Source organism: Hylobates moloch, unplaced genomic scaffold (genome assembly GCF_009828535.3).
Source record: "Hylobates moloch isolate HMO894 unplaced genomic scaffold, HMol_V3 SCAFFOLD_21, whole genome shotgun sequence".
NCBI lineage: Eukaryota > Metazoa > Chordata > Mammalia > Primates > Hylobatidae > Hylobates > Hylobates moloch.
Window position 1 is genome coordinate 51,895,669 of NW_026652296.1, and position 23,675 is coordinate 51,919,343.

General features: G+C 39.9%; 1 protein-coding gene across 18 annotated transcripts in view; it reads right to left on the reverse strand.

Moving 5' to 3' along the window:
• The window catches only part of PLCB4 (phospholipase C beta 4), a 411,579-nt gene that overhangs the window by 103,714 nt on the left and 284,190 nt on the right, over nucleotides 1–23,675 (reverse strand). For all 18 annotated transcript variants that reach the window (XM_032142697.2, XM_032142694.2, XM_058432941.1 and 15 more), the window contains 5 exons: nucleotides 13,036–13,115; nucleotides 10,484–10,537; nucleotides 3,805–3,886; nucleotides 2,692–2,792; nucleotides 1,997–2,054 (listed from right to left, as the gene is read on the reverse strand). In XM_032142697.2, coding sequence (XP_031998588.1) covers nucleotides 1,997–2,054; nucleotides 2,692–2,792; nucleotides 3,805–3,886; nucleotides 10,484–10,537; nucleotides 13,036–13,115 — 375 coding nt within the window. The remainder of the gene's footprint in view (nucleotides 1–1,996; nucleotides 2,055–2,691; nucleotides 2,793–3,804; nucleotides 3,887–10,483; nucleotides 10,538–13,035; nucleotides 13,116–23,675) is intronic.

Below are 23,675 nucleotides of genomic sequence, written 5' to 3' on the forward strand. Positions count from 1 at the left end.
AGGGCAGACACTTGGATTAAAAATAAAGGCTATAGACTTTCCTGAGTAGTCTTACAGTCTCTATGACCTAAAGAAATCTAGAATCACTCTGATTCCATCGGTCAGACCCCAAAATTTAAGGTACTTCCTTAATGTTAAGAAGACATCAAATGGAAGGAAACACTATTAAAAAAAAGAATACTATTGTCTACTGTAATTGTGAGGGATAAAAGGTTGACAAATAATAAATAATTAAAGAAAGAAGCTGAATGGCAGAACAAGAAAGTATGGATGATGATATTTTTAAAACAATAAATGTTATGTCTAAGAATTACAGGAGTGACTATTGGGAACACCAACAAAAACAACCCATAAAAAGAAATACATCAGATAAGAGCCTATAAATACTGCACCTATCCTCAAGACCTCAGAGTTGCTTCATCCTTTGAACAGTGAAATGCAGTATTAAGGTCTCTGTAATGCTTAAGAGAGGGCTTCATCCCAAAGAGCGCAAGAGGCCTTGTCTTGGGAAGTGGCAAACTGAAGATGTGGTAGATTTTCTCCTTTACACTAAACTGTCTTCTCTCTTCACCTCACCAAACCTAAGATGATCAATGAACCAAAGTGCATGAAGAAGCCAAGGGACATAAAACAAAACAAAACAAGAAATCAAAAAACAAAATGCAGAAGAGGGGGAAGGGGTTAAAGAAACAAAACAAAGCAAGTTAACTTCTGAGCAGCTGTGGCATAAGAATATGGATAGTATCTGGGTAAAGATTATGAACATTGTATTTATATGACTAAAAACCAGTGGAGTGGAAAAACTTGAAATGTTTTCAAGTAAAATAAACATTGTATTGTACACGGAGGATTATTTTGGAGGCATCTGTCTGATATGTGGGGTAGGATTTTCTCTTTCTTGCATCACTGCATTTACACGTTAGTTAACATAATTTCTAAAGTGAGACCTTTATAAATTTGAAGCCACTGAACCTTCACAAGGAAAGAAAAGAAGATGTAATTTGTCTCTAAGAAGTGGCAAATTAAGGTCTGCCTTTTTATCTTTTCTTAAGATAATACCTTTTATTTGGCATGATACCGTCTTTTCTAGCATTTTCTCTTTATATGGTATAATGATTAACTTAAATTATCTTGAAACAAAAGCATATTGTCCATCCTTCACTTAAACTCTTATTAACGTGTTAGAAAAAAAGTGAATTTTCTATTTTGGATTAACAGAGTCTTGATGGGTTTCACTGAAGGGAAAACTTTTTTTGTATGTGTGAAGAAAAAAGTAGTTCATTTTAGTTGTAATAAAAGTTGCAAACTTTTTTGTTCTAAAATATTTTTCTCTTGTGCTTAAGCAATTCTATCAACCAGTTTTGGTTGTTAAGTTAATCACATTCTAAAATTAGCTCTGAGCTTGTTATAAAAAGAAAAAGTACAAATTTAACCTGCAATCCTATTAGCCTAAAACTCAGTACATTTTCACCCAGGAACTCAAGTGTTTTGCTTGTTGTCAAAATATTCTATTTGAGCCAACATATTTTTCTTACATGCAATCCATTAAAAGACAAAAATAAAGCTTTCCAGTCCATGCAAAGGTATGAGATAAAGTTAGCAATGGAGAATCCAACTACAGTGTAGTAAACTCAATCCATTCTCTTTCTATTTAATGAGATCAATAGAAAAAAAAGTACCTTAAATATCATTTTGCAAAAACATGGACACATTTACTTAAATGAATATATTATACAATTCACACATACACACAGAACCAGAGCTACATATAACAGCCAGAAACCAACAAAAAGTGGTGTGCAAAGCCAACGTGAAGAAAGCACATGAACACACAGGGCGGCAGCTGATTTTTGCACCTGGTAAAGCCATAATGGAAAGATCAGCAGGTCAGAAGCAAAGCGAATAAGGGCATATGATGCAGGCATGCAATGAGGACACCAGAGAAGGCAAGCCACTGCACACAGACTTTATGGAGTTAATGTATGAAAAAGCTTACTTCATTTAGAAAGCTCACTAATTGGTCTACCGTTAAATAATCAGTTTTGTCTCCATTGCTGAAAAGAAATTTATTAGAAAAAGTAAGTTTTTGTATATGATGCTACTACAGTAGGTACGATTTACATGTTGACATTTGTTGATGATAATTCTAAACTTAATTTCTAACCCTGAAGTAGTGGTGAATTCTTAAAATGGCCAGAGACTGTTCGTAAGGGGAGAAAAATAACAACAACAACAAAAGAAAGAAAACACTCCCACTAGTTCACAGAAAAAGTCTGCAATTTTTTTTTTTTTTACCATTTTCAAAAGATGTTATTTCAAAAACAACATGTAAGTCATCCATTTGAAATAATTGGAATGAATAAACTTTTCAAAAACATATTAACATTCCAAATTGAATCTAGTTAGTTCACATAATGGGTTAATACCTAAAGGAGCAGGTTAAAATTGTAGGTAGTTAGTAAAGCCAATGCAAAAAAAAGTTCCAGGTGCTGCAATTAATATATGTAAAAGTTTCTCAAAAACTCAGAGTGAACTTTTACACTGATAAACTATGGGGTTAAAAATGTAACCCTGACTAGATATTCCTAGATGCTACCAACATACTCTATTAAAATAGGACAAAAATGTTTTAAAAAATCGAAAAGGACAGTCATAATATTTATATGACACTTCCTCATAAGTGGAACTTACATTTTTTTGAAAAGATCTTCTATATCTGTCCGAGGACAAATCTTTTGTGTCAGTTCATAGAACTTTTCATAAGAAAATGCCGTGGGCTCAATTTCATCATTCTGTAAGGAATAAAATCATGTTATGAATCACAGAACCTTTTTTCCCTTGGAGGGTGAGAATCTACAGGGTCATGAAGCACAGTGAAGACCACTTGGACTCAGGGTCTTCATCTCTGATTGCTGCTGACACTGCTGACAGAAGCCAGGAGGCCAACTTCCAGGCACTGCCAGGCCATCTCAATAAAAAACAGTGCGTGTACATCAGTGTTTCTAGTTATCACGCTGCCAGATTCTGTGTGTGCGAACACCTGGCTACAGCTGCCCTTGCTCTGGAAAATACCCCAAAGAACGAATGTAAACATTTCCTCCAACTCACCTTGAGAGAGAAAAGTGCCTGCCTGAGGGATGCTGAATAAATCAAGCCCAAGGTTTAATTATGCTTATTTTGTGAATTTTCGCAAGACCATGTGAAGGGGCTTAGGGTAACCATGTAAGATTTTACTTTTCATACTGAAATTTATGTTTCAAATAGGACTTATTAAAATAGTACCAGGCTTCAATCTTTCTTGAAGTCAATAAATTAATTTCAATTATTTTAAATTTGAAGGGCCATGAATACAAATGGTGTGGGGAGAGATGCTTCACAAAATATTGCATAGCCATCTTGTAGAATTGAATTTATTAGTTAATTATTCATGCTAATGTTGTGCCTGGTTGAGGCAATGTTGGTGAACTTCTCTAAAATAAAAACTGTGTAACACAGCAAGCTGGCCTTCATTTCCTTTCTTAAGAAAGGTGACAAAAATCATTTGAAGCAAACTATTTACATTTTTTAGAGATTTAGGTTAAAATGCCCAGGAAACAAAAGGAAGGAAGGGAGGAAGGAAAGGAGGGAGCGAGAGAGGAAGGGAGAGGGAGGAAGAAGAAAGAAAAGAAAATTAACTGTACTATATGTCACTGATATATAATTCCAAATCTAATTGAGATCAGTTTAATATAAATAATCTAGCTCATTACATATGAGAAAATAAATAAAACGGTTTTAGAAATACATTATTAAGTTAATGCATACCTTTCCACTGGGAAGACCTAACTCCTTGAGTGCTTGAAAGATCACCTTTTCTGTTTTCCCCGATGCAAATGTTCTGGTAATACTAGGGCAGAAAAGAAAGAAAGACACATTCGAGTTATTGTTCATTATGTTTTCTCTCATGCAAAGATCTAGGTCCTACTATGGAGAGTGAGACTAGGGTAAAAGGAAGAGGAGAATAAAATTACTTCTCATTGTAGATGTTTTTCATTTCCCAAACTAGTTCCTCCAGTGTCCCTCTGGTTCCCGGGGCTGCTTATGCTAGTGATGCAACTGAATCTAAGACCAGGGGTCCCCCTGATGCTTGGGAAAACAAGGGGCAAGTGGTGCTGGAGGGACACACATTTATTTTTTATTTTTTATTTTTTGAGACAGAGTCTCACTCTGTCACCCAGGCTGGAGTGCAGTGGCACTATGTCAGCTCACTGCAACCTCCACCTCCCAGGTTCAAGCAACTCTCCTGCCTCAGCCTCCCAAGTAGCTGGGACTACAGGTGTACGCCACCACGCCCAGCTAATTTTTGTATTTTTAGTAGAGACGGGGTTTCATCATATTGGTGAGGCTGGTCTCAAACTCCTGACCTCAGGTGATCCACCCACCTCGGCCTCCCAAAGTGCTGGGATTACAGGCATGAGCCACAGCGCCCGGCCTGGGACACACATTTTTGGACAAAAACAATGATAAATTCTGATGCTACCAAATTGCCTTCTTATGAAAAAGGAATGTGGCAGATAAGACAGTAGCTCTAGAACAAACCCTCATGTTGACAATATCTGGGCCTAGGGAAAAAGAGGTGGTCCCTTACAACTCAACCCATGCCTTCAGTTGTCCTTATCCTGGTTCCACACTTGACCACAGGTGACACAGGCGTGATCAGACATATTTTGTTCTTGTTTTCAAGCTAAGCACCCTTGAGCCCCTCTGAAAGGTCAGCTGCCTCAAGGATTAGGGACTTGATTGTGAAAATGATGGGTTGGGTGAGGGGGAAGGGGAACAATGATCCAATGTTTCAACACATCTCAGTAGTACCGCAAGACACAGTATTTTGGGATAGCCCTTTAACTAGAACAGTGAGCATCAAGGCTGGTAGAATAGATAACACCTTGATGAACACACTTCCTGGTGATGATAAAAGTAGGAGAGACTCTCCATTATGAACGTTTTGGTGCCACTCAGAACGAAAGCTATTGAGCAGAGGACTTGGTACCCTGGAACACCAAACTTGGCTCTGAGCCATACCTTAGCCACCGAGGAGCTTTCACTCACTCCCTGATTGGAAGCCCAGGTAATGTGTTACCATGATAATTTCATTTTAACTTGACATTCAGAAGTCCAGCTTGACTTGAGGATGGAGTTTTACTTCTATCCATGAGGGCTGGCTTTGGAAAGCCTCCCCTGTGAGCACAGAAGGATTTTTAACAGCATTTCATGCCCAGCATTTTTGTACTTTCCGCCATCCATGCTAAGTAGAAGGCAAGTTCTGAATGAGAGTGCTGACAGTTCCTCTTCGTGGGTGAGAGAAAGCACCACTTCAGTGGCAGAGTAGGACTTCCCAAAATAGACTAAGAAGTAGCTGTAGGTAAATGAATTATGTGTTCATTCACAGCTTTATTGTTTCATGCCAGGTCCAAGAATACTTCAAGAAGTACATTTTTAAGAGTTCTTGAGACAGTTGTATTCAAATATAAGGAGGCCTGTGAATTCTCTTTAACAAATCTACAAATATGGGAGAGAATATGTGTGTGACATCAATAAATGGTTAAGATTCCTAGTATAGAGGGTGTTATGTTTATATTTTTCATCTCTAGAGTTCAGGAAACTTTCATACATTAAATTTGGGGTAAGACAAAAATTTTCTAGCCTTTTTAATTTAGGGGAAAGTAGCTGTTCAGGGTGACTTTTATTTCATAAAAAGTTTGTGTTAACCTAGCTAGTACGACTCTGGCAGGATCTGGCATCTGCTCTCAGGAGAACAATCTCTGCATAGCAATCTCAGGGGTATCCCAGCTAACTGAAGCCTCTGTTAGGTTTGGACATGCCTGGCATAACAAGATGAAAACTGATCAACATGGGCATGAATTCAGCGGGTATGGAGCCTGAGCCTTTCTGGTGAAAGAGAACCTGGGTACCAATAGCTTCTGTTTCCTACATAGAAATGGAATCTTTTGGCTAGGGTTTGGACAGGTGCCAAAAAATAGAAAGTAGAAGAATGTCTCAAAGGGAAGGGAGATAGAGGGGGGCAAGAAGGGAGATAATATCATGGCTGTGTTTCATGGGAACATAGAGTATTTACAAAGGGAATGTGATTTACTCAAATCTCTATATAGCCCCATGTCCACATAAGCTTAGTGCCTCATAGCTAACTGGTACTCAATGAGTTTTTGTTGAATCAAACTAAACCACCGCCCATTCCCCAAAAGAAATGCTACAAAAGCAAACACCCCTGAGTTGTGTCCAGTCCTATGAGAGTCCTGGTTAAATTCTATTCCGGGGGACTTTGCAAGTGGCTAAAAGAGCAATGATCCTAGAAACTAAGGGAGTCCCACTCTTTGCTAGCTGAAACAGGGCATGCAATCTACACAATGGTTTTAACACCATGTTCTGAAAGTTACAGAGAACTCTTGAGTGAAGGATGAGGCAACTGCCCCAGCAGAATCATAACTTCTTCGTGGGCTGCTGGGCCTTCAGGACATGGTTGGGCTGACTATATAGGAGTGCTTCCAAGATTGCACCTGCGGCTCTCAGCCTTCTTTAACACAGCCGTTTTGTTTGGGATCTCTTCCAGCCCCTGCCCACAACTACTGTCTGGCTACTCACTTCCCAATTTTCTAGTCATTGGTGTTCACTCCAGGTTACGAGCGAGGAGGGAAGGTGGCAAAAGAGAAGTGTTATTTCCAAAACTTTGGTCTGAGTGGGAGGATAAACTAAGTGTAAATTTGTGAATTTGAGAGAAAGGCAGACTGCATGGGTTATGTACACAGCAAGACAAGAAAAGAGGGAGACAAAAGGTAAGATGGTAAGACTTTCTTCGTGTGTTATTCCTGCAACTTCCTGGATATTAAATTTTGGTTTAATGCTAAAGAGCAGGAACCATTCCCAAGCTATGTAATCACTATGAAGCCAGATCTCTTTTAATATTATGGACAGTACACTAATAGTTTCCATTTTAAAAACTTCAGAATGATAGTGAAGAAATAACATTTTAAAAGTGCTTACTCTTCATATCCATTAAAACATTCACAACAATTTCCACCTAACTCTTGGTAGCTCATTCACCAATACAGTTACCTGATTTTTTTTTTTTTCTGGCATGGTATCAATTCTCCACCAACTCTAACAAACTGCCCCCAAATCACAGCTGTCTTGTGTCAAACACCTGTTAATACTGGCAAGCACCATGGAGTCCATGTCAAAGAGAGCTAAAGAAGATGCCAAAATATCTAAGCTATTTCTACAAAAAGGTGGTAATAATTTTGTATGTGAACATGTTAGATAAAACAAACAAATTTACAAGAAAAAAACAAACAACCCCATCAAAAAGTGGGCAAAGGACATGAACAGACACTTCTCAAAAGAAGACATTTATGCAGCCAAAAAACACATGAAAAAATGCTCATCATCACTGGCCATCAGAGAAATGCAAATCAAAACCACAGTGAGATACCATCTCATACCATTTAGAATGGCCATCATTAAAAAGTCAGGAAACAATAGGTGCTGGAGAGGATCTGGAGAAATAGGAACACTTTTACACTGTTGGTGGGACTGTAAACTAGTTCAACCCATTGTGGAAGTCAGTGTGGCGATTCCTCAGGGATCTAGAACTAGAAATACCATTTGACCCAGCCATCCCATTACTGGGTATATACCCAAAGGACTGTAAATCATGCTGCTATAAAGACACATGCACAAGTATGTTTATTGCGGCACTATTCACAATAGCAAAGACTTGGAACCAACCCAAATGTCCAACAACGATAGACTGGATTAAGAAAATGTGGCACATATACACCATGGAATACTATGCAGCCATAAAAAATGATGAGTTCATGTCCTTTGTAGGGACATGGATGAAACTGGAAAACATCATTCTCAGTAAACTATCGCAAGGACAAAAAACCAAACACCGCATGTTCTCACTCATAGGTGGGAATTGAACTATGAGAACTCATGGACACAGGAAGGGGAACATCACACTCTGGGGACTGTTGTGGGGTGGGGGGAGGGGGGAGGGACAGTATTAGGAGATATACCTAATGCTAAATGACGAGTTAATGGGTGCAGCAAAACAACGTGGCACGTGGATACATATGTAACAAACCTGCACATTGTGCACATGTACCCTAAAACCTAAAGTATAATAATAAAAAAGAATGGCAATGAAAAAAAAATCACTGGAATCAGAAACGACTTCAAAGCTTGTATGACAATGACTTGATTCATAGGATACATACAAATGAAACTAAGACTGCTGGTTAGAAGTGCTTTGATCACAATCTATGTGTCTCTACTTTGCCCATTACCTGAACCTTATCTTAGAAGAAAAAGCAGGATAGTAAGGCATGTAAAAACACATTTAGCCTACATTTCTATTCTTCACACTGCTTTGTGCTCTCTGATTTTAAATAAAATGCAATAGCTGTAGGGTACTGGGATACATTAAAATAATTGTTCTGCTATTGCTCAACTGAGCAAAGGATTTTAAATAAGGATAAGCATAAAGTATCTGCCAACAACCATCAGTGAAGGCTGCTAACAGGGCTTTTTTCAATCTTCTAAAGTAGACAAAAAGTTGATTTGCTAGGAAGTTATTAAATAAAAGCAGAGAATCCTACAGATAGATTTGGAAAGACCACAACAAATGCATGAGGTCCGTGACTCAGCAAGCCCTCAATAAAGAGTTAAATTAAAAAAAAAAAATTGTCCAAGGTCTTCTTCATGACTTCTATGCTTCACATTTTCTCAATATTTAAGTGGTCACATGGATACTTTAGGTCGTGATTGTTTAAAACACAAGATTGAGAAAAATGAGGACTTCTGGGACAATTCTGTTAAATATGAAAAGAGTAATGTCAAGGGAGTATGGAGATAGTCTCACAGGGATGCAGAATTGAAGCTGCAGAGCAGAATGAAGCAGCTGGGCAAAGAAGGAGGCAAAGGAGAGTCAGAAATGGCCAGGAGCCACCAGCACATGCCACTGCTCAATGCATCCACACAGATGCTACGCACTCGGTGACCTGGTTATCTCTGAAAGACAGATCAATTCTAAGACAGGATTCCACCCAGTAGTTCTGGGTTTTGTTTGTTATTATTTGTTGATTTGCTTATTTGCTAAAGTGGTGTCCAGACAAGTGAACATGAACCTGAGTCTGGAGAACCCTGGAAGAGAGAGTTGGCATCTGGGGAACCCATGTTTGATTCTGGTTGTGGGCTTAGGTTCACGAATCCAGATACATGCTTGTCTTCGTGTGAACAGCAGATGCCCTGGAGCCCAGCCCAGCTTCTGGAATTTCCATGAATGCTTAAAACAAACACCAACCAAAAAGGTACTGGAGAGTTTGGTAAAGAATTCCCATCACTACTGTGGAAAGAGTTTCCAACTGTACCCAGAGACCATGTGTAAACCCTAACCCCTGGAAGGAAGTGAGAAGCAGAAAAGAGGGATGCATGGGGAATCCTCAGAGGGTGAAATCTGTCCACCTAAGTATTAAAGAATACATGTGGAGGATGTATCCTGTCCATGTTTTCTTTATTCTTGATTCCACCCATGCTTTTTTTTTTTTTTTGAAATGGAGTCTCACTCTGTCGCCCAGGCTGGAGTGCAGTGGTGCCATCTCGACTCACTGCAAGCTCTGCCTCCAGGTTCTACGCCATTCTCCTGCCTCAGCCTCCCAGTAGCTGGGACTACAGGTGCCCGCCACTACACCCGGCTAATTTTTTTTTTCTTTTTGTATTTTTAGTAGAGACGGGGTTTCACTGTGTCAGCCGGGATGGTGTTGATCTCCTGACCTCATGATCCACCCGCTGCAGCCTCCCAAAGTGCTGGGATTACACGTATGAGCCACCATGCCCGGCCTCAAGCCTTTTTATTCTTTGTCATTGTTACCTGTGTCAGGGCAAAGGTAGAAAGGATAGCTCCACAGAGTGTGTGGTGTCAGTTACAGTACATGTAGAGAGTAGGCAGCACGAAGCCAGAGGAGGATCCCCATCTGCCCTGAGCACCAGAGGTGCTCAGAATTAAAATGCTCTGTTCAGAGGCATCACACTTCTCAAGACACGGTCCACACCCTTCCACAGTAGGTGCACAATATAATCTTCTTTAAGTTTAGCTAACAGTTTCTCATGGCAAATAAGCAAAAGAAACGTAAATCCTAAAAACCACTTATTTGCTGATTTAAAAAAACAGTGCTACATTTTCTGATGTTCTTTAAATTGTCAAAGTACCTCTTTTGCCACCTATTTTGACCAAAAAAATGCAGCTTTACTTCCATAAATGATTTTTACAAACTGAATATAGCATTTGTCAAAGCAATTGAAACTAAGATTCCAGAAATATCTTTAAAGCATTTAACACAAAAATACTTGTGAAGGGTTTTCTCTTTGGTTTGGGATCACAAGGGTTGACCCAGGACACAGACAGCAGATAGGAATGATTACTTACCTTCTAACTGGAATTTTACCATTTGTGTTGGTCATAAATGCCAATTTCATCCAGCTGCAAAACAATAGCAATAACATTGCCTTAATGTTTCTTAGGGGGAGCAGCTTCAATTCTGTTAAGAACTTTAAAAGAAAGTTCATTCAAATCAAGAACATTGGTTCTGAAAATCAGACAATTATGTACTATAAGATGAATTTAGGGTTGTCAGATTTAGCACATAAATATATAGAGCTCTCAGTTAAACTTGAATTTCAGAAAAACAACAGGTAATTTTCTTTTACTGTATTTTCCAAATATTCCATAGGATATACTTATACTAACATATTATTTGTTTCTTATCTAAAATTCATATTTAACTAAGTGTCCTCTATTTTATCTGGCAACCCTAGCTAAATGAGATGACTGGGTGCCTCCATTGAGCAAAACACATTGTTGGTACTTATTTGTGATTGGTCTGCTCGATTATTGCTCTGTAATAATATATTAAGGTGGTGGGAAATGCAACTGCACGGTGACACCAGCCAGCCTTGTCTTGAGGATTCATGAGGACTCATCGCTCCCAGCTCCTAGTGCTGCCAAGTACTGATCACATGGGCACCTCCTTAATTTCCAGTGGTAAGACTAGTTCATCAACTCAAATCGATGGTGAACAATTCCTTGCTTTCCCCAGGCTTTCAGGAGACTCAGAACATTTATCTGTATTTTGGAGCTAGGACTTTTCTTAGCTAATGACTCCCATTCTTCCTGTTTCCAATCAATAATGTGCTAACAATTTGCAGAACATGATGATTTAGTAAAGTTTCTGTCTTAAGTTTCGTAGAAGCACCACTAACTACTTTAATAACAGGATGTTTTAGGGATGAAGAGAGTGAGAGAAGACTGGGCAGAAAAGAGAGTTAAACAAAGTTGTGGTTTCAGATGGAGCTTGATTTAGCTTGAACTCATGTGATTTGTGCCAGACTTTGCGGCAAGAGGGATGGCCTTCTGTACCCTGTTGCAGCTTATCATTGGCTGTGAACTTTCTCCTAGAGGAGGGAAGAGTATAATCTTCCAGGAATGGAAGCTCCCCTTCAGCAGAGGGCAATGCTCTGAAGAAGTGGACAGGTCTGAGCCCTTGGTGAGCCCATTCTCATGGCAGATGATGGCTGGGTGAACACCAGCTTCATAAAGGGATCTGGGTAGCATGTTGTTAGATCTCATGTCAGATAGAGATATTTGTGTCACTCAGGTATAAGCAAGCCTTCTAAAAGTTTTTGACCCTTTAGGACTATCAGTGCCTGAAGTCATAACATCAGAATATCCACTGGGTTTCTCTTTAAAAACACATGCCAGGGCAACTGCAGAAGAAAAGGAGAAGCAGCTGCACAATACATAGAAATAGATAAGACTAAATAACTTTCCTCCACTAAGAGGATGAAAGAAAATTGGACGGATACCATAACAAGACAAGTAGTACTGAATAAAGAATACTTTCCAATTTCATCTGCATGGTCATTTTGATTCACAGATGAGGACAGTGAGGCACAAGTGTAAGAATTTGCCATGGTGAAGCTGGGATTTATAGCCTAGAGACCATACCTGTAAGCACCTGCCACAATGACCAGAAAATAAGACATGACAGTACCTTCAGGACTAACCTCTTGGCCCATTGCCAAGTGAGTATGATGAATCACACTCTTGGTGCTGGGGCATAATTTTGAGAGATGCAGGCTTATCCCTGCAATTTCTCAACATGGTTCCCCTTGGCACCTCACAGCTGCCTGCCAATGGCCCTGTGAAGGCAGATGGCCCCCACCTTCATGGATCACTGCTTTTCAAACTGGCTGACATTTGACTTTGGCTAGGATTCCTTTGTGGGTGATTTTCATGTCACCTTGAAAGGTTAACTTGGGTAGGGTTTAAATCTACCACTGTAGTACTCCTCTGGATTTCAGATACTGTAAGCTGGAGTAATTCCTTCTTTCATGGAAAAAATAAATTTGGAAATCACCATGGGATCCTTGATCAAATCTTTAAATAACTGAATCCTACAGAAAAAAATTCAGAGGTATCTTTGGATCCCTGATGGTGTGCTAAACAAGGAGCACTGCACTCGGGGCTGAGGCTTCTTTTTCACCCTAGCACAGGTGCGTTGGCAAGTGCTTCTCTTGGCCACACTCCTCATTTCTCAGTTTTATGCAGCAGAGGATAGAATTACCCCAGCACTCAGCAATGGCTCCAGACATGCAGAGCTGTCTATCAGAAAACTCAATCTGGGGACACAAAAGCCAGTACCCACAACTGAGAGGATACAGAGTGACTGAGGTTCCAGTGTCCTTTGGCCATCAACTATTCTTTTCATATAGGTTTTGGGCTATGGGTTTATCATGCATGCCCTTCTAGGTGGTATGAAGAGTACAGGTGTGTGTTGGTCAACTCCAAAGTCAGGAGCATGGAGAGAAAGGCAAGTAGGAATTTGCCTGAGGAGAAAGGAACCACCTAGCCTTCATCTCTTCATCTGACCATTTGTTTGATAACTGCCAAGAAAAAAGAGTAATGCAAACAACACTCACTGTTTCTTGAGGCATGTCATTGGACTGACGTTGTTGGCCCTGAAGTTGTGTATGATTGATCTCAGGCCTTCTACCCATTGCTGAAAGAGAAAGAAAAAATATTCTTGGTGAGCAAATCTGCTGGAGTCAAATAGAGCAGTTTTTATTAGATAGATTGTATCCATTTTGTGTAATAAAAATACAAACTCTTCTTTTGTCCCTTTCCTGTCATACAGCCATCTACATTTTGCAGGCTCATATGTTATTCTTTAATAAACAGCTTTCATTCTTTCCATGAAGACAAATGTGCCATCTATTGTGCCACTAAACTTTGGGCTGCCACAAAGGAATGCTGCCCACTGATTGACTTGTGAAGCTTTCTATTTGCAGCTTGTTTAAATATAAGCCCTTTTTCAGTTGCTGGCAATCTTAGTTATTTCCAACCAGCATTATACTATACATAATGACATATTTAACTATTTTCACTTTAGAGGATAAATGAATAGGGGTTCATCAATTTTATTGTGTGATCCTTTCAATCTAAGAGTTTGTTACATATCTTACCTGACTGTTTTCCAGCAAAGCCTTAAAAAGTAAAACATTCTTTGATTGCCAGGGTGATCAGAGCAAACAGTGATGTGCTCACATAATTTCTGTATAAGGACTTGGACCTCACTTGTAGTTCATACCATCACTCCACGGTTTTACAAGGACAAGTGAAGGGAGATTGTGCATGGCAGTAGAGGAATTTGGGTCTCTAAAAGGGCATTTACTAGAAAAGCTCAACCCATGAATTAAGGCCAACTCTGCCCTTGGGTCCAAAAACTGATGCCAATGAATGCCATAAAAGAATCATACCCTTGGCAAAACACTTCATAGCAAATTGATATTTGGGTTAAATAGAACTGTGGCCCACACATAAGCTGGTTCCTTACCTTCTTAGGTTTACAGCCTGACTGCTTAGATTTACGGCTTAGTGCTGAGGAAGGGAAAATATCTGGGAATAGATATTAATATAGACGTAAACTCTATCTGCACTGTCTAGTATGGTATCCACTAGACACATATAGCTATTTAAATTTAATAAATATAAAGTTCAGTGTCTCATTTGCACTAATCACATTTTACATGCTTAAACACCAACATGGGGTTGATGGCTCAGACAGTGCAGATAAAGAATATTTCCATCATCACAGATGGGACTGTTGGACAGCACTGCCTAGTAGAACCAGGTTTTAAAAAGCCAAGCAATTTAATCTCTGTAAGGGCAAAGGTGATGACTGCGTTCTAACAGAGTATGGTTTTGTTTTGCTTTTTTTTGCTGTTTAACATTTCTTTTAATTTTAATTGTGTTAAAAATGGACATAACATAAAATTTATCACCTTCACCATTTTTAAATGAAAAATTCAGTGGCAGTAAGTACATTCACGTTGTTATGCAACCAACATAACCAGCCATCTCCAGAACTCTTTTCATCTTACAAAACTGAAACTCCATTTCCATTAAATAACTCCCCATCTCCCCCTCCTCCCAGCCCTTGATAAATATTAATACCATTCTTCTTTCTGTCTCTATGATTCTGACTATGCTAGGTGCCTCATATAAGTGGAACCATACAGAATTTGTCGTTTTGTGACTGGCTTTCTTCACTTAGCATAATGTCCTCAAAGTTCATCCATGCTCTACCATGTGTCGGAATTTCTTGCCTTTTAAAGGCTGAATAATACACTCATCCATTCGTCTCTGATGGATTCCTTGTCCATTGTGAATTGTGTGTCTACTATGAATATTGGTATACAAATAACTCAAGTTACTGCTTTCAATTCTTATTTATGGATAAATAACCAGACGTGGAACTTCTGGATCATATAGTAATTCTATTTTTTAATTTTTAAAGGAAATACCATACTGTTTTTCATCATGGCCATACCATTTTTTCCCCCACCAACAAAGGACTGCAAATGCAAGAAGGGAACCCTTTTCCTCAAGGGTTCTAATTTGTCTACATCCTCAACAACACTTGATATTTTCTGTTTTTTGTTTGTTTGTTTCTTTTTTTAAGTAGTAGCCAAACTAATAGGTGTGAATCTAACAGTTTTTACTGATCCTGGTTACACCTAACAGTTTTTTGAGGGAAGACTTAGGAGTTATAAGAGGTAAATTTTCTTTTGTGACTAGCAAAAGCAGAGCTGTAAATAGCATCGAAAGCCTCAGCAAGCATAACGGTGGAGTCAGGATTCTGAAGGAAGAGGAAGAAATGAAATAGTAGAATTAAAGAAATGCCTCAATTATTTTTCATTGGCAGACCTCACTTCCTCTGTCAGGCTAAATATGGACTATAACTCCCTGGAGACTATCAAATATCCTGTTATTGACCTAACAAACCACAGGCCCACACAGAGTTTCCCAAGAATAGACAGAAAAAGCACAAATAATTGGGTTGGCATTAACTGGGATGCATTTTCTCAACCTGCAGGCTTATTACATGTTCTAAAACATAAAACAAAGTCCATAGTTTCCTAGGACCAAAAAAAAAAAGTGGACAATTTCCGAGACTGTTCACTGGGCTTTTTCTGATCATTCTAATTTAGATGTTTCTCGAAATAAATTACAGAGATGGTGCACTTTGAAGAGGCTTAAATAACTTTCATCCATCTTTTGAACATACAATGCTGGCAAGGAATCTTGTTTATTGTGATGGAAAGGTCAGTGAGAGTGACCTTTAAGGCCATCACTCCAGTGACAGGGCCCATGCTTTAGTAGGAAATGCCACCAGTATCCTCAGAAGCCCTAAAGGGCACTGGGAGGGAAGGTTGCTGCCTCTTTCTTCTTGCAATGATGAAAGTGAGGTCAACGGCTTTGCCTAAGGTCACAGAGCAGCTGGTGCAGGGCAGACAGGCAACAAGAGCTCTGTGGTACATTCTTCGTGCTGGGGATTTTTATTTTCACCCAGTGGCTTGCCCACACTTCTCTCCTCATGACATGGTAAAGGCCCCTTCTATTATCGTTCAGGTAAAGTACATGTAACATAACAAGGGCAAAGGACTGTAGGAAAAATATTAATGCTTCGTCTTGTTTTTTTTTAACATAAAGTAGATGAAATGCCAGCAGGTGTCAGTAGAGCCCTGGAGTTTTGTTGGAAAGTTACGCCAGGAGTGAACTAGATGCCTATCAACTTGTTTGACCATTTCCAGACTAACAGAAGCAATAAACCACAAATTGGATATTTGTTTTTGGGAATTGCTGAAAATAAGCTCGTGTGGTAATCATCTACATAGTGTCCACGAGGCGCATTTTCCAGTCCTTGGAACACAAGTCATTGGCTAGATGGCAACATGCTCCTGAGATGACTTCTGCCACACTGGGCACTTTCCTTCTGGTCCGGCCGCCCCAAGCCGAAGCCTGAGCCTGGGTGCTAGGGAACCAGACCACAGGAGGTTGGCTCTGATGTTCGGATCAGCATGGTTTCCCTGCTTCCCTAGCAGCTTGTTAATTGCTACTGTTCTCCCATTTTTTAAACCTTTTCTAACCATTCCTAAGTTAACTTAAAGTGTATTTCAGTCCTTCTAAGAAAAAGGGGGAAAGAAAGACTCTTTAAGGGACTTGAGGGCTTGTGCTGAATTGTTTGGAGGGCAAGGAGAGAAAGAGAAGCTGCCTCTAATTCTCTCCTGGAACTTTTGGCCTCTCCTCTGGGACTCCTTAAATTTATTTTCACCACCCAGGCCCTGTCCAACTTCCAGGCACATGTTTAGACCTTGCCCTTACCCATCTATCACCTTTGCCCCGGGAACATTAGGACTGACATAGACAAAAATAATCCCTTTCCCATGAAAATACAAATGTAGAGAGACACAGATACAACAAACCCAAACCAAAAATACTATGAAGTTACATTGAGCATATATTTTACTTTTTTCTTTTAAAAATATTGGTTACGGTTTTTCCCCCACTTTAGGAAAACAATATTTAAATATGCTTCATAGGAAAGTGTAAAGCAAAGAAATACACAGTAAGAAGTAAACATCACCCCAAATCTCATGACGTATATTAAGAATTGGCCACCAATAACATTTTGCTATTGGTATTTCCTTTTTTGTTGTTGTTTTTTTGAGATGGAGTCTTGCTCTGTTGCCCAGGCTGGAGTGCAGTGGCATGATCTCGGTTCACTGCAACATCTACCTCCCAGGTTCAAGCGGTTCTCCTTCCTCAGCCTCCTGAGTAGATGGGATTGCGGGTGCTCACCACCACTCTCGGCTAATTTTTTTTCTGTACTCTTAGTAGAGACGGGGTTTCACCATGTTGGCCAGGGTGTCTTGAACTCCTGACCTCAGGTGATCTGTTCACCTTGGCCTCCCAAAGTGCTGGAATTACAGGGGTAAGCCACCGTGCCCAGTCTGCTATTGGTATTTCTAAGCTCTCAGTAGGCATAGGCTGGTCTGTCATCCTAAAATAACTAGCCCTATTATTCATCAGGCAGCACTACTTTCAATCTTAGAGTTCCAATCTTATCTCTAGGTTTTGATCCTGAAGAATTATTTTTAGTCTTTAGTCAAAGAAGCATATTGTCAACAGAAAAATGAACAGAGACCCTACGGCACTCTCCAAGTTTGTGACGTAATTTTCTCCAAAGGGACTCAGTAGCATCCTCCTTCATCTTTTGATGTTTGGCTCTCTGTTTTCACAGAAGAGGCTACTAGTGAAGGCATCTTAACTAAGCTGTTCAAAAGTTAACTAGAGGCTTGTTATTAAAATGTAGTCCGGGGACCAGCAGCATCAGGATCACCTGGGAACTTGTTAAAATGCAAATTATCAGGCCTCAGGCTGAATCGGTCTTTAGGATGGGAAATAGGAATCTATGTTTTAATCAGCCTTCCATGTGATTCTTCTGCACACGCACATTTAAGAAGCACTGTTGCAATCCCTTACTACTTAAAGGGCCCCTAGACCAACAGCATCAACATCACCTGGGAGCTTGTTAGGAATGCAGAGTCCCAGGTCTCATCCCAGAACCATGGAATCAGAATCTGCATTTTAGCATGATCCCCAGATGACTGGTGCGCACATCAGAATTTGAGAAGCAGAGGTCTAAAAGAGCAGCCCTGCTCAACTTGGAGTTCTCCTTCCACTGCCCACATAAGATGTGAGTTTGGTTTTTGTCTTTGTCTGACACACAACAAAATACCATATATGGGTAGCTTATAAACAACAGAAATTTATTTCTTACAGTTCTGGGGGCTGGGGAATCCAAGATCAAGGCGCCAACAGATTGGGTGGCAGCTTTCTAGTTCATAGGTGGTGCCTTCTAGCTATGTCTTCATGCAGTGGAAAGGGCTGGGGAGCTATCTGGTACCTTTTTAAAATAAGGACACTAATCCTGTTCCTGAGGGCTCCACGCTCATGACCTAATCACCTCCCAAAGGCCCCATCCTCTAATGCCATCACCTTAGAGGGTAGGATTTCCGTTTATTAATTTTGGTGGGACACAAACATTCAGGACACAGCAGTTTCCTAAGGGAGCTGCTGTTTCTGAGAGTGACTACACATGAGAGTGACTACACATAGAATATCCTATCTCATAGTGATAGCCCTGGGAAGAGCCCCATGGTTCTAGACCCACTCTTGGTTTTTGTCATGTCCCACCCCACCTGGGCTGAACAAATGTGTTCACTAGAATGGAAACCCTGACCTGCACATTTTTAGGGGATTGAAGTTCACATTTCTTGTATGTGGAAGCAAGAGGATGCAAGATGCTACAGGCAGCAGCTTTCATCTTCCCTATGTCTGAGCTGTGAGAATAATCAATGACGGGGCCATCTGAAATATTTAAAACATGGGAACTTCTTGGTATCAGCAACTCACAAATCTAGATCGATGAATTTTTTTTGTTTGTTTTCTTGTTTTACTTTTCTATTTGTTTTGAGACAGGGTTTTGTTCTGTTGCCCAGGCTGGAGTGCAGTGGCCACAATCAAGGCTCACTGCTGCCTTGACCTCCCTGGGTCCAGATGATTCTCCCACCTCAGCCTCCCAGAAGCTGAGACCACAAGTGTGAGCCACCACACCCAGCCAGTTTTGGTATTTTTTGTATAGATGGGGTCTCGCCATGTTGCCCAGGTTGGTCTCAAACTCCTGGGCTCAAGCTGTGTACCAGCTTCGGCCTCCTAAAGTGCTGGGATTACAGGCATGAGCCACTGCACCCGGCCTATTTTTGTTTAAGTGAATGGAGATAAGAAAAAGTCGGCATTTTTCAAGTAGCTACTTTCAAGGTGCCTAATTGCTCTATCAATTAGTTTTAATCTGCTCAAATAATATGTCAGGAATGTATATAATTTGAAATACAGTTTTTGACTCCTTGGCACTGTGAATTCTGTTAAGACCTAAAGGGCATTCAAGAGAAATGAGACCCATTTCCATGCACTTGGAGCAAACTATGAAGATTTTCAAGTAAAGATTTCCACAGGATCTAATCTTGTCTAAGATAGAATTCCTTATAAGGTGCTTAGATGTAAAACTGCAACATTTCACAAATCTACAGATGAATGCTATTCAGTGCAGGAACTACACCTTCATCTGAAGCTAGAAATTTAGTTTCATGGAGGCATTTGAGTTTTAGATTGCCACGAAATACAGCCAGTGCCTCAGATTCTAAAATAAATAGGGACTGTAGATAAATCACCACCAACATGTTTCCTCTTAGGAGTCTATAAAAGCATGGCAAATGAAATCATTTCATTTGAATTAGGAGAAGGTTTAGTTGGCATTAAATTGTCAGTATTTAACTTTGAGGGCAGGCTAAAGGGAAGACATTTCCAGCTGGTACATTGTTAAAAGAATGATGCGGATAGCACTTAGAGACTAGACTGGTAGTTCCCACACCTGTGGTATATTAGCATCACCCGGGGGACTTATAAGACATTTCAGAAGCCTGGGTCTCACCCTAGAGATTCCAACTAATAATTAGAATGTACTTGGGCTATCTTTCAATCTGCTTTTTTAAACACTGCAGGTAATTCTAACGTGAACCTATAGTTGAGGACAATTGAACTAGATGATGGGAACTCAATTTGGCTTGGGCAGGTGTTTCTCAAGCTTTAATGTGCATTTGGATCACCTGGGGGCATTTGTGAACCACAGCGTTGGATTTAGTAAGCCTGGCATCTGCACTGAGATTCTGCATTTCTAACAAGCTTCCAGCAGATACCAGGCAGGCATTTGGGCTTGCCAGATTCCTGTGCCCTAGGCTCACAAGGATACCAGGGCTTGTACCTTATTTCTAGACAAATTGCATATCTTGAATACCATGAAGAACTCCACCAAAGAAAAGGTAGTTCCAGTCTGCATTATGCCAGAGGTTCTCAAATGTGGTTCCCTTGATCAGCGGGTTGAGCATCGCGTAGGAGTTTACCGTAAGTGCCCATTCTCAGGCCCTATCCCAAATCTACAGAATCAGCAACTTGGGGGTGGGGCCCAGTAATCTGCATTTTAACAAGCCTCCAGGTGTCTATAATGCAGCAACCACTCCAGTAGGCGAGTTATCAGAGCACCTAGTGCTAATGAGAGAGAAAATTAACTGAAAGGGAGGTGTAGGTGGCCACTGGAGGATAGGCTTGTTTTGTTTTATTTTGAATTAATTTTATTGAGCTATAATTTTTATATAATGATTGATCTTTAAGCTTTGATTCAAATTTTTCAAATGCTAACTAACTACCTTCAGGGTGAGCACTCAAAATTTTAAGTTCTCATTCCCTGGTTTTGGATGAAAATTCACACACACCCCACTGCATGTGTTGAAGTATTTGAAAGAAAGTTACAGGCAACATAAAAGCAATGCAGGCAGCCGTACGGAGGTTGGATAAGAGGATATTTCACAGCCACAGGAAATTCAGGAGCTGGTGATTTCCAGGATCTCATCAGGCAGCAGGGAGCTGGCCCAGAGGAAGACTGTTGGAAGTTACAGCTCCTCCTGCTTGAGATAGTTCTGGTCTGGAAGATCTGGGCTTCTTGGAATAACTCTTACTAGATGATTCAGTACAGAAACCAGACAGAGGTCTACTTCTTAGAATTGGGGTACATGATCAGAACATGACTTGGGCCAGTACAGAAACCAGACAGCGGTCTACTTCTTAGAATTGGGGTACATCAGAACATGACTTGGGCCACCAACTGTCCAGTCCAGACCTAAGGACCAAGGCCAGAGACAGCAGAGCAGCAGGAGGAGCCAGAGGCTAAGGGCCGGCATTCCCAAAGCCTGAGTCCCCATTCCCATGGCATTTGGTCCAGGTCTGAGACCTGGGAACTATAAAACCCCAGTGGCAGAGGTGGAGAGTGGAGAAGCTGATGGTACAGACAGGACTTGACAACTGAAGTGAACATTTTATCTTTCAAAGGTATTCATCTAGGACAGTAAATCCAGCCTAAAATTAAAAAGGAACAAAACCACTAATGTTTGTTTGTATAACAGACCAACTTCTAAATCATGTTAAGAAGTAAAAATCAAACAAGTTCTCTCTTTCATGTCAGCTGATTTCTCCTGGCTCCACCAAGGACAGACAAGTGCAGGTACTAACTGTTAGTCTCACAAGAGAAAAATGTCAGTGTTGGAAACGCCCACATGCCCATGGGACAAGAGGGCAATTCACCATGAACTGTTGCTGCAAGAAAGATGAGTGCAAGAAAAAAGACAGTGAAGACTTTCCTGCATAATAAAGAAGCTAAGCTGCCATCCTACCCAAGTCCAGTTGATAAACCCAGGACAGAAAGCTACATCAGTGAGCCTGCGATAATGACTGACAGCAACCTACTTCCGAAACTGGTGGCTAAAAAGCAACAGGACTTTTGACCCCATAAAAATTAAAAAGACAACCCAACATTAATTTCAAAAGCCCTTGGGAAGTCAATAATAATCCTCAAAAAGTTTTCAAAATCTAAAAGAGAAGAATTGAAAGGGGGAAAAAGAGAGCAACTGGGGCCTCTTTTTCTTGACACAGTCTGAAGCTACAGAGTAAAGTTGATGAAAGTGAAAGAAGAAATGTATTAAGTGTCATATGATTTTTAAATCACCCTCAGAGCGTGCTGAATGAGTATGTGAGCAAGAAATAAGCTGCCATCTATGAGTATGGGAGGCTGTATTTGAAAGATAGAACTGAATGGGTGAGGATAATATTTATACATTCCTAGGCAAAATTAAATCATATGATTCTTAAATCACCCTCAGAGCATGGTGAATGAGTATTTGTGCAAGAAATAAGCTGCCATCTATGAGTATGGGTGGCTGTGTTTGAAAGAGATAATTGAATGGGTGAGGATAATATTTATACATTCCTAGACAAAATTAATTTAGTCACTCCCAGAGAGTCAAAACAGTCTATCAGCCTTGCTGGTTATCTTGACAACACTGGCCAGTTAGGTCAAAAAGGTCCTCTAAATAGTCACAAGAAAAAAGAGGATACCTGTGCTGTTCAGAAGCTGCAGTCCCAAACTTCCATACCAAATGGCTTTGTTAGCATTCCTTAGACACAATTTTTGCATTGCTTAAGGCTGATTCTATATATTAATAGATACCCTGTAGCAATGTCCTATTGGATCTATAGAATCTTGTCACAAATAACTGCATCTATTTCCAAATATCTACTACAATAAATATACTGTTATGGACACAAAAGATCAGGAGGGAAAAATGTATACATACAGTATGCTTACACTAATGCCTACGTTCACTTGTGCTTCCAATTTAGATATACAACACATGATGTTCTTTAGTGCCTCAAAGTCCACAGACCAACTACATTCCTACATCCCCAGAAATCTTTCAAAAAGAAAATAAGATATTTGGTTTATTTTATGTAACATTATTTGGCATCCAAATGGAGAGCTCTAGAAGAATGGAGGGATTTTAAAATGTTGAGAAAACCAAAAGCATCATCTTAAGCCAGTCAGCAACCCTCAGTTTTTTGACAGCATTACTTTTGGACTCAACTCAGTCAAATTTGTAAAATTCTGTTGGTATGGGATGAGTAAACAGCTGTTGAATTAAAAGGTGTTCATAAAGTTGTTTCTTTAGTTGATGGCCTGTATTTATCACCCCCAAGGTCACATTCTTCCTGACATGTACCTGTTGACAATGTTGGCAAATTAAGTCATGCCAAAGTAAATAGTATTTCAACTTGAGGACAATCCTACCTGCTTAGCCTGAGATCAACATAATCAATCAAGAAGCCTCTGTCTAACTCTTAACTAAGCAGCATCAACCAATTTAGTTTGGGTAAATCAAATCTATAGGTAATTCTATAAACTAAACAGTACTTTCACTATAAGAGCTACTAAAAGGAATCTAAATCGGTGGGCTTGAGTTTCATTACCTGGTTCTCTATCTTTTAAGGTAAAGTCTCCCCACACACAGCAGAAAACAGTGAAGAGTGAAGACAAGTGGAAGTGGAAAAATAGGGAAAATAAATAGAGTATTTATGGTAAATATGAATAAATGAATGCTTAGATTACATCATTGTTTTGATACTTCTAGAAAAATATTGAGCTGAATAATGCCTCTATGATATAATTTACTGACTTTTCTTCAGTGCCACACTGGTTCTGAAAGATGTTAATGGTGTCCCATCAAAAAAACAAAAAAAAGTTTAGGAAACAGCTGAATAGCTTTCTTCCTTG